The following is an 11,474-nucleotide window of genomic DNA, read 5'->3' as shown; positions in this document are numbered from 1 at the left end:
TCAGGTCACACAGTCAAAAAGGAACCCCTTCTGGGATAGCAAAAAACCCAGCAAACTGTCTGCCCTTGCCAGGGTCTTCAGTTGCAGCTCTAGGGCCTTTAAATTCAGTCCTTTGCTTGGGCTTCTAAACAAGCCTTGTCTTCTTCTCAGGTCTTAGGTCACATCGCCAGTGGCTGGTTAAGGACATCTTTATCCAGATAAACCTGTACTGTTTTGCCCACAGCTTTTAGTATCTGGCTTAGTAACACCTGCTTTTGTTCTTTCTGTACCCACACTGTTGCATGGATGCCATTCAGTATGTTAGGATCATTTTTAATCTTCCTTTTTCCTCCTGGGGAGAGCTCTTTTTAGCTGGGGTCTGGCTGTGGCCTTGCCTTGCAGCCTTTTTGTGTTCTAGTATCATCTGAGCTAGGGTGAGGCAGCTCTTAATTTCAACTGTTTGAGGTCCCGGGTGGCTCAAGCTATCATTCAGGGTGCAACCACTACAACTCTTTTCTAAGTGTAACCCACACACCTCCTGGGTGTGATGTTCTGTCCCCTCTAGTGGCACCGAGACCACTTAGAGATTAATGAGACTGCTACAGCCTTAACTAAGGGTATGCGGCGGGTAGCGATCAATCTATCAGGGATCGATATATCGCATGTTGTCTAGACGTGATATATCGATCCCTGAACGCGCTCCCGTCGACTCCGGAACTCCACCAGGGTGAGCGGTGGAAGCAGAGTCAATGGGGGAGCCGCGACCGTCGATCCTGCGCAGTGAGGATGGGAGTTAAGTCGAAATAAGATACTTCGACTTCAGCTACGTTATTCCCGTAGCTGAAGTTGCGTATCTTACATCGACACCACCCCCCACCCAGTGTAGACCAGGCCTAAGAACCATGTGGCTTTTAGCTCATGCATTAAGCTCCAGTGGTCCCAGGTTCAATCCTGCCCAACGATGACTGGGGTCTGTCAATGTTACATAGGGATGAATCCTTCAGGCTCTCCAGTTCTTTACTTTTATCCATGCTGGACCTGAAGCAAGTTGGATCTTAAGCAAGTTCTGGAGCTTAATCTGCTCCTTCTGCAGCATCAAACACTTGTTCCCTGTGACGGGGTCTGCTTACCCTGCACTAGCCCAGACAGACTTAAGCCCATGTTATTGACAGTGGAAGTCCCGCCTCCCAGGCAAGACTGGGCATGCTCCAAGTGCTCTAGTAGTATAAAGGGAGGGAGCCCAGCTCATTCTGGGTGGGAGGTTGCAGGGGAAGTGCCTGTGGAGGGCCAGCCATAGCCCCTGACTGCACTAGGAATTGAAGCCGTCCGCAATCTGCCTGCACCCTGATGACTGGAGGAACCCTTGGAGATGACTGGCCCTGCTGAACACAGAGAACCTGACATCTCATGGTAAATCCCAGCACAGACACTGGTAGGAAGTGACCCAGGGAGGGTGATGGAGTGGTACCTCCCCCTGGGGAAACTCAGTGTATTTTGGTAGGACCCCCCTGCTGAGTCAGTGGCAAGCTGTTAGGGCCCTGGGTTGGGGCCTGGTGGAGTTGGGTGGGCCTGGGCCCCCCTACTGAGGCTGCCATACCCTATAAGGGGTGCCCCAACACTATAGACTCTGGCTGCTAGGCCATGCTGCCCTATGCAAAAGGGCTGCTTTATAGACTCTGGCTGCTAGGCCATGCTACCCTGCACTGAAGGGCTGCTTTGTAGACTGACCGATGGGCCATGCAACCCTGACCCTAGGGGTGTGTGGACCATCACATTCCCCAATCTCTTTTTTTCAATTCTGGCCAAGTCCTGTTCCCACTGTATAGCCAGAGCTCACATCCTGTCTCTTGAGGAGTACCTCTCTTTGAGTTCTTGCAAGTCCTCAACCCTTTGGGCCTGTAGGATATTGAGTTGAGCCATGACTTCCTCTTTGACCCTGTCTTCTATTTTTCTCCATTCCAGTAGGGGTTGGGTTGTTGAGTAGCTGTAAAGGCTACGGCCATCACAGCAACCTCTATACCCACATGCAGGGGCGGCTCTAGGATTTGCGCCGCCCCAAGCAGGGGGGTGCTCTGGCGGTCGCCGGTCCCGCGGCTCCGCTGGACCTGCAGACGTGCCTGCGGAGGGTCCGCTGGTCCCGTGGCTCCGGTGGACCTCCTGCAGGCACGCCTGCGGATGCTCCACCGAAGCCGCAGGACCAGCGGACCCTTCGCAGGCACGTCTGCAGGAGGTCCACCGGAGCCGTGGGACCAGAAGACCCTCCGTAGGCACACCTGCGGGAGGTCCACCGGAGCCGCTTGCCGCCCTCCCACGGGACGCCGCCCCAAGTGCGTGCTTGGCGTGCTGGGGTCTGGAGCTGGCCCTGCCCACATGCATCTGATGACCTCTTGAAATCCTTTCCCTTGAATGACCCTTCCTTAACCAAGGTTTTTGTCCAGCGGTTAGAATGCTAGCTGGGAGGCCCAGGTTCAAATGCCTGTTCTGTCATATAGATTTCCTGTCTGACCTTACACAAGTCATTTAGTTTTTCTATGCCTCAGTTCCCCATCCATAAAATGGGGATAACAGCACTTACAGAGCTCAGAGGTGTTGGGAGAATAAATGCATTAAAGACTATAGAGGTGCTGTAGTGTGACACCTAGGAAGTGATACTGGTGATACTGGTGATTCAGTAGGTTGCATTAAAGACTGAGGCAATCAGATACTATGGTAATGGGGGCCAGATGCGTATTTAAAATGGACAGAACACAAAATTTCCTTGTCTTCCCTGGCCAGTCATGGGCAGTATCGTCTCACCTAAACTGATTTTTTTTAAATGGTGATTAAACACAATTAAATTTTCTAGTTGAGATTAGCTTAATCAAACCAAGACCAAAATGCTGACGTATTCTGATCTCCTGTTATAATAAAAGACTTAAGGCCAGGGGAGACATCTGGAGCTGACAGGACAAATTTTATTCCTACATATAAAGCTGTTGGCAATACTGGGAGCTAAAATGCTGAAATAAATCTTTGCTTTGTTTGTTTTTTTTAATTCTTCATTTGTTAAAATCTGTAATTTTCTGTTTTTATGAAGTGCTAATGGATCCCTGTTCTTATCCAACCTATTAAAATTCCTTAAGCTTTGCTAGATCCTACTGGGTGGCTTATATATTTTGTTTTCTTATTACAGTGTGTAAAGGATTTTTGGACAGATTTTACAACTCATTAAAAGAAAAACATTCTGACTTCACCATGGCCACCATAGAGAAAGAACTGGTTAACAGCTGCATGGATACAAAAGGAAAAGAACACCGCTTGGTACTAGTCTCTTTTGTCTTTAAGTTCATGATACTTTGAAAAAAAATACTGATTAGATGGTTCTTTGATTAAAATATTGGTTCATCTGCACTGTTATTTAGTATTGAGCTGTAGGGCACTGGTTCAAATCCAGCTACATCAACAGTGGCTGAAAATTATTACCAACTGCTAGCTTACATAAAATAAGTTTGAAGGCTTCCATTTAATTTCAGGTGTATAAGGGCCCACATTAAGACCCTGATCCAACACTCTTTGAAATTAATGGGAATCTTTCCTTTAATTCATTGGGCATTGGATGGGACCCCAAATGCTCCACCCCAATTGGCACTAATTAGCTCCCTTTTCAACAGTTTAGCTAAGAGGGCAAGGCAAGGAACTGAGCTGCCCTTTCATTCCTAGAAGTGATCCCTCCAGATCAAAGCAGGTAGGACGATGTGGAAGAGGTTTGCCCTGCTGCCATCCATGATGTACCTGTTCTGTGGATAAACAGATTTGTTTCCTGGGTTCAGAGGTAGCACTAATCACAGACCTACATCCTACAGTTGGATGGGGACAACACATTTTTCAAGCCTGTGGTAGGTGCACAGCCTTGAGTAAGTAGAAGAGCTGTCATTGTGCAAGGATGTGGGCTGAGGCTGCGGACACCAAAGGCCATTAGGCCACCCTACATTTTGGAAGTGGAGGCCTCTGGCCTGCAGAAGAGACTGGGGCTGGCTGAAGCCTACTGCACTATCTAACTACTGTTACCTTAGTTGTTAATGCCAAGTTCTCCTGCCATGCCTTAAGGCTGAGTCCTTCACAATTCAGAGGCTTTTCAGCTGTTTCCCAGTGTTCACTGGGGAGAAAAAATGCCCTTCATTCTTCTTTCCACTCTGCTAAGCTGCCAAGAGATAAGGAGTAGGAGAGGAATCACAGAGCCCCATAGCGAAGAGCTTCTGGGCAGAGCACAATGCTGCAGTGCTATTCAGCACCTCACCAGCCTGGCTTTAGGCTAGTGACAGTTCCGATGACCTCTGTGGTGTCTTTAGCTTTGTTATGCACTGGTGGTCTGTATTCTGCCACTTTAAATCTTGAAGGACTGTTGTTTGCAAAGGCTGGCAGCCATTTTGTTTTCAGTTCTTTGAAAACTATTAAATCTCACACACACACACACACACACACTGACTGCATGGTCACACAGTGACATCACTATGTCCTCTCTTGTTTTGTTAGCCTCCTAGAGCCTGGTGGTGGTGGCGGTGGTGTTGTTTGTATTCCTGTAGCTCCTACACTGCGTAGGAGCATGTCATGGACCAGGACCCCCACTGTGCTAGGTACCATACAAACCCGGAGCAAAAAGACTGTCCCTGCCCCAACGAGTCAACGGTCTAAATGTAAGACAAGAGACAACAGGTGGATACAGACAGACAGATGGGGGAACACAAGGAGGCAACAAAACAGTCTTAGTCAGTGTGATGGGCAGTGGCCTCAGCACACCAACTGCCTAACCATTCTCATGCTGGATAGTACCCCATACGCCAAGTAGTCCCATTTTCCTCAGTGAGATTATTCAACATGAGTAAGGGTGGCAAAATCTGACCCCTAATACAAAACAAAGATCCTTCTGATTGAAAGTATTAGTTTGCTCTCTGCCTATTGAAAGATGTAACAAAAATAGGCCATTGTTTTCCATCAAATGCACCCCATTCTAGAAGGTGTTATGATGAGATGGAAATGTCCCCTTGGTTTCAAATTATGATTTATTGAGTTAAGAGTGATATAATTCATGTCCTGGAGACAGAATTTTGTATTTTCAATGGCTTATTAATAACAATACTTTGTACAAAATAGTAATCAGAGTAAGAGGAATCTGTTATTTGCACAATAACAGCTTCCAAGCTGCTTCATATAAGGTGTATCTAACACAAACACACATTGTTTTCTGTGAGCTGTGCCAGACCTGCAATATCCCAACATTCCACCAAGCATAACAAAGCATTCATTTAACACACCACCACAGGGAAGGTCCTTCTGTCAAAAGAGGAAGTGGTAGGAGTCTGAGTTTTAGGGTACAATCCTTCAGGGTGCTAAGCATCCTCAAATCCCATCAACTTCAATGGGAGTTGGAGGTATAAAGTACTAAACGTGAACCCCTCAGCAGTTGGCAGGAGCCACTCCCCATTTTGACTTAGTGCTGATGATGTGTCCTGCTTGTTTCAGTGCTATTACATTGGGGCAACAAGCGATGCAGCCACGAAGATCATCAGTGAGGTCAGCCGCCCAATGAGTGCTCATGTGCCTGTGTCGAAGATATGCGAGAAACTGAAGAAGAATGACATTCAGATCTGTGAGCTCAAATATGGTAGGGCCAGAGTCTGGAGCAAACTGGTGGGCCTAGACATCTAGTTGCATTCTGTACCTAGTTATCCCCATGTATCCCCATTGGCTCCTGCCTGCATACCACATTTCTATTCATTGTCAAGTGGGATGTAGAAAGGAAAATAAATAGGTTTCTACTCTTTTTGCTTCTAAAAAATTAGGCCAGAAATGCCCTCCCCCAATTAGAAATATCAGGAGCACTAAGTCTTGTCTTCACTATTTTTGCTGGAGAACTCTTTGGCTGGCTTAGGTATGTGGGTGGGCACTCTCTCAGCCCTTACATGAAGGGGCAGTCGTGTTGAACTCTCTAAAGAGAGAGCTTTTTTTGCATGTGTTTTTGTTAAGTAGCTGTTAACAAAAAATGAATCATTTTAAACACGGTGAATTAAAAAACCTCTCTTCTCTCTCTTCAGTTAGGCTGCACGTCCTTCGTGAAACTGATGTTGAATGCTTGCTACTTTCTACTTGTCCATGTAGTTTTCTGTGATAAAACTGAATGCATAATGTAAAAAAACAAGCAAGAAAAAAATCCTTATAATTTCTGTGTATTAAAAACCTTTTCAGGCCTGTATGCGCCAGGAAAACACAGAAACAAAGCACAACCCCTTTGGTCCTTTCCTTTGCAAGTCACCTTCAATTTGAAGAGCTGGCAGGGTGCTGACCCCATGCCTGTTATCCTTCATTTGTGTTTTAATGTCTCTAACCAGAGGCAAAGGCATCCTGTTGTCTAGCTGAGCAGAACCACTCAGATGGCACTCTTGGGTATATTTGCAAGCAATTTTTATGCAGGAATTGGAACGGATGCTAGTCAGGGCTTGAGAAGCTTAGGAAGCCAGTTCCTAAGCCAGTTCCACAAGGAATTAGTCTGCCCACACAAGCCATTTAAAATAAAGTCTCTACTACTGGATGCCAAGCCACAGAGAGGTGGTGAGGAATGGCCAAGGAAATACTAACTCATGAAAATGCACCTTCTTCCATTCTCTGTACCCAATTCAGCCAGTATTTCCATCCTGCCGTTAGGACACTGAAGTGTCCTGTTCCCTCTCCCCACCCCCGAGAGTTACTCTGACCCAACGTCCACTGTACCAATATGTTGCTAAAGCTCAGAGTCCTTAGGGCATGATGCAAAGCCCCCTGAAAGCAGCATGAGTCCCGCTGTTGGCATCAGTGAGCAGTGTTGTCTAGCTTTGCCAATTCCAGCTGTGAAGGTTTCTACTCAGAATAAGGGCTACTGTTGAGAAGCTGGCCATTTAACAGGCCCAATTCTTTCCCCTGCGCAGTTGTGGGAGCTGTTTCATAGTCTCCAAAGGCACAATTTCTTTTTATTATGAAGTTGAAAATGGTTGGCAATTCTAAAAGAGTAAAATTATCAATTTTTTTAAAGGGTTTTGATTTTATTTTTAAAAGAACATATCATGACTCCGACTCCTCCTCAGAGAGCTACAAAGTGCTCACCAGCGGTCTCTCTCCAGATAGAAGTGAAATACTGTGCTGTTCAACATACTCATAAATGATCCGGAAAAGGGGGTAAACAGTGAGATGGCAAAATTTGCAGACAATAGAAAGTTACTCAAGATAAAACTGACTGCAAAGAGTTACAAAGGGATCTCACTAAGCTGGGCGATTGGGCAACAAAATGGCAGATGAAGTTCAATGCTGATAAATGCATAATGCACATTTGGAAAACCATCCTAACTATACATACAAAATGAGGGGGTCTAAATTAACTGTTGCCATTCAAGAAAGATCTTGGAGTCATCATGGATAGTTCTCTGAAAACATCTGCTCAATGTGCAGTGGTAGACAAAAAAGTTAACAGAATGTTAGGAACCATTAGGAAAGGGATAGATAATATTGCCACCATCACATGCAGTTCAGGTCCCCCGATCTTAAAAAAACAAACAAACCAGAATTTAAGAGGTACAGCTAAGGGCAACAAAAGTGATTATTCGTATGGAATAGGTTCCATATGAGATGAAAAAACAGACTGGGACTGTTCAGCTTGTAAAAGAGATGAGTAAGAGGGGATATGATAGAAGTCTATGCTATCATGAATGGTGTGGAGAAAGTGAATAGGGAAGTGTTATTTACCCCTTCACAAAACCCACAAACCACCCAATAAAATTAATAGGCAGCAGGTTTAAAACAAACAAAAGTAAGTACTTCTTCACCCGATGCACAGTCAACCTGTGGAACTCGTTGCCAGGGGATGTTGTCTAGGCCAAAACTATAACTGGGTTAAAAGAATGAGAAATTCATGGAGCATAGGTCCATCAATGGCTATTGGACAAGATGGTCAAGGATGCAACTCCAACTCTGGGTGTCCCTAAGCCTCTGATTGCCAGAAGCTGGGACTGGATAACAGGGGATGGATCACTTGATAATTGCCCTCTTCTGGTCATTCCCCCCGAAGCATCTGGCACTGGTCACTGTCAGACAGGATACTGGGCTAGATGGACCATGGGAATGGCTATGATGGGACACACCAATGTTCTTACTTGCCTTAAAAACAAAGATAGGAGTTACATCACTATGTGTAGCAAGGGTCCTGCTGGGTACATGTGTCAGGTGAATAAGGCAGAAAAAATGGTTGCCAAATTTCCTTATATGAGTCCATGTCTTGTTACATGAGGGCCATAAGGCTCTGTGTTGTAGCTCCTTCAAAGATCTAATCACCATCCTTTTTATATAGACTTCATTTTGAGCCACAGAAGGTAGGATATTCAGTAGATAGAGGAAGATCTGTCCTTTTAATCAGATTTGGTCAAAAAACAATTCAAAATTTTGCAAAAATAATGGAAAAATGTTATTGACATTTTGAAAAAAAAAACAATAAAAAGAAAACTGAACAATCTGTAACTGGTTGGAAAAAAACCCAATTGATAGATTTTTGTTCAAAACTCCAATTTTCAATAGTTACAACCATGTACTTCTTATACAAGTGATCACTTTGAGGAGAAAAGTTGAGTCTGATCCTGGGGATACACACTGGGGTAAATCAGGAGTAACACCATTAAAGTCAATGGGGTTTCCACTTTTATATGTGTCTTAATGAGATCAGAATCAGATTTGATAGGCCAGATCCTCAGCTGGTATAAATCAGTGCAATTCTATTGTTTTTCACGTGAGCTATGCAGATATACAATAGGTGAGGATCTGGCCCCTTATGTTTAACTTTTTGTCCCTCACTCAACTATCACCTGAGTTATAGGAGATACTTTTGGAACATTTGTAGGAACTGGAATTTTTTTCTTTGGCAGCACAGAAGAGTTGAGGACAAATATGAACTCTCCTGTGGTCTCTAAAGCATGTCTCACATTCTTTGTTTTTGCAGAAAGGAAACTGGACTTAAACTCGGTGGATCTCTCCAAGATGAAAGTGGTTGAGCTGAGGAAGATCCTGGATAGCTGGGGAGAAGTGTGCAGAGCATGCATAGAGAAAACAGACTTTGTGAACTTGATTAAGGAGCTGGCACCTAAGTATACGTTTACAAACCCCAAATCAGACCTTTGATACTTGTGCCAATCTAGTGCTTGCTATGGTAGGTCATTTCTCTGTGCACAAAGAATGACTGACAATGGAATAGCTGGGCTAAAAAACTTATTTGGTTACAACTCACAAGTGCCAAAAAACAGAGTTATTATTAATAATTGCTTATCTAGCACCACAGAAGGGCATAGTACTTTACAGACAAGACAAGGTCACTGCACCAAGGAACATAATATATAAGAATCAAATTGTATTTGTATTGCCATAGCAAATAGAGTCCTCAGCCCCACAGTGCTAACACTGTACACACACATAACAAAAAAATGACCCCTGCCCCAGAGATCTTATACTTTAAAGTAGAAGAGGAGAGACCAAACCCCACCCCCCTAAACAAACCCCAAACAGACCTTTAGCTAAACCAGTGTAATGTGTGTAGACAATCTTAGGGCTTGTACGGCTTTCACCATATTGGTTTAAAAACCATTACATATTATTGACAAAATACTATTATTTTCCATGACACAATATATACAGTTATAAGCAATTTGATAATAGTATAACTGCATCCACAGTAGAGGGTTGCATCAGTTTAACTACATTGGTTTCTAAACCAATCTGTTTAAGTCAATACACAAACTGTGTGGAGACCAGCCCTTCTGTCTATTCAAACCTGGCTTGCATTGGTATAGTTTGTAATCGCAGGTACAACTTGTACATAAATAAGCCATGTTTAAACCAATGCAGTAAGTCCCTGTGCAGAGGCTTGTACCAGTTGAATTGAATTGGTGAAATTTCTGTAGAAAATCTTCTTTGCAACCTCTGCCTCATTCATTACACACCTTTTAACTGCTGCAGTGAATGAGGCAGGGGCCTTACAACCAGCATTGTGTAGTGAATGAGGCTGTTATCTCATCCACTGTCCATCTTGTGCATTTCCAATCCTAGGTTGACACCTTAATATATTCAGGGAAGAGCAATATTTTTATTTAAGGAGTTTGGAAACAGAGAAGTTAGAGGCGGAAAAGGCTATTTGATTATTTAGTGTATTCCTCCTTCTAGTTGAGGTACTCCAGGGGGTCCATAGGCCCTGCTGATTAACTCCTCCCCCTTCCTCCCTCAACTCCTCCCCTTCCCTCCCAGTGCCTCCTGCATGCCACAGAACAGCTGTTCCTCAGCATGAAGGAGGCGCTGGGAGGGAGGGGAAGGAGTGGAGACAAGACACGCTCAGGGTGTGTGTGGAAAGAGGTGGGGCAGAGGTGGAGCGAGGGTAGGAAGAGGTGGGGCCTTGGAGGAAGGGCTGGAGTTGGGGCAGGGCCTGGGGATGAGTTGGGGGAAAAGATTGAGGGTCCAGGAAAAATTGTAAATCAAAATGGGAGTTCTCGGGTTACTAAAGTTTGAGAACCGCTGCTCTAGAACATTTTAGAAACTTGCAAACAAACCAACCTACCTTTTTGGTCCATTAAAACCAATTCGTTCCTTCTCAGATATTGACACTCTTCAAGTATTTGCAGCTGGCTAGCATGTCCAACTTATTTGCTGCTTGGCCACAACGAGCATATTTTGCTCTTTTAGGATGGAATTTTGGCCCCTAACTCCCTTAGACTCCTTTGAGAATTCCTCAGTTTCTTCATTCTCTCACATATTTTATTTGGCCTTCTTTGAATTCCCTTAGGTTAGTAAGTTGTACCACTAATGTTGACAGAGCGTGTCACTAGATCAAGAAGTTTTGTCCAAGTTTGTTTGAAGTCATTACTTTACATGTATGCACATAGGCCCCAGACCAGCAAGGCACTTAAGCACATGCTCAATTTTAAGTATGTGAAAAGTCCCATTGAAATCAATGGGACTATTCACATGCTGAAAGTGAAGTAGATCTTAATTGTTCTTCTGGATTGGGGCTAACTGATTATGATTACAGAGTTCCAACTCATTTTGCAATATGGAAGTGACCTAATACTCAAACATTTACATTTCAAAAAAGAAGGTTTTGTGTACACTGGAGAAAGCTATTTCAGTGCTTATCTTTAGAAGTGTTTGAAATATGGAAGATAGAAGTTACTATGAATTCACTGCCAGATATTTTCATCTGGATTGCATAAATCCCTGCATTTAATTTAAATCCAGCGGTGATTTGCATGATTAATGTTTTATGCTTGCAAAGAATATTTAAACATTCGGTGCCTTTGAAGACCCAGGAATTAGTGGACCCACATCCTAAATTATGTGGGCCAAAATTCTATTCTTTGATACAGAGACAACGCCCATTGAATTGACAAGGCATTACACCTTTGTTTCCTAGAGAACAGGCTTCATGACTGTCTCCTTTACATGAGTATAAATCAAAAGTA

General features: G+C 44.1%; 1 protein-coding gene across 2 annotated transcripts; it reads left to right on the top strand.

Moving 5' to 3' along the window:
- The first annotated feature begins 1,289 nt into the window (after positions 1–1,289).
- LOC123350889 (cerebral dopamine neurotrophic factor-like) lies at positions 1,290–9,798 on the top strand. 2 transcript variants are annotated; one of them, XM_044989746.1, is made up of 4 exons: positions 1,290–1,389; positions 3,152–3,279; positions 5,479–5,620; positions 8,972–9,798. In XM_044989746.1, exons 2-4 carry the CDS (start codon positions 3,214–3,216, stop codon positions 9,148–9,150), a joined length of 387 nt encoding a protein of 128 aa, XP_044845681.1. In that variant the 5' UTR covers positions 1,290–1,389; positions 3,152–3,213; the 3' UTR covers positions 9,151–9,798. The 2 variants fall into 2 exon arrangements, with proteins under 2 accessions (XP_044845681.1, XP_044845691.1); XM_044989756.1 differs by lacking the exons at positions 1,290–1,389; positions 3,152–3,279 and adding an exon at positions 3,689–3,703.
- The last annotated feature ends 1,676 nt before the right edge of the window (positions 9,799–11,474 follow it).

This window comes from Mauremys mutica, chromosome 1 (genome assembly GCF_020497125.1).
Source record: "Mauremys mutica isolate MM-2020 ecotype Southern chromosome 1, ASM2049712v1, whole genome shotgun sequence".
Classification (NCBI taxonomy): domain Eukaryota; kingdom Metazoa; phylum Chordata; order Testudines; family Geoemydidae; genus Mauremys; species Mauremys mutica.
This window is presented reverse-complemented; position numbering and strand designations above follow the sequence as displayed.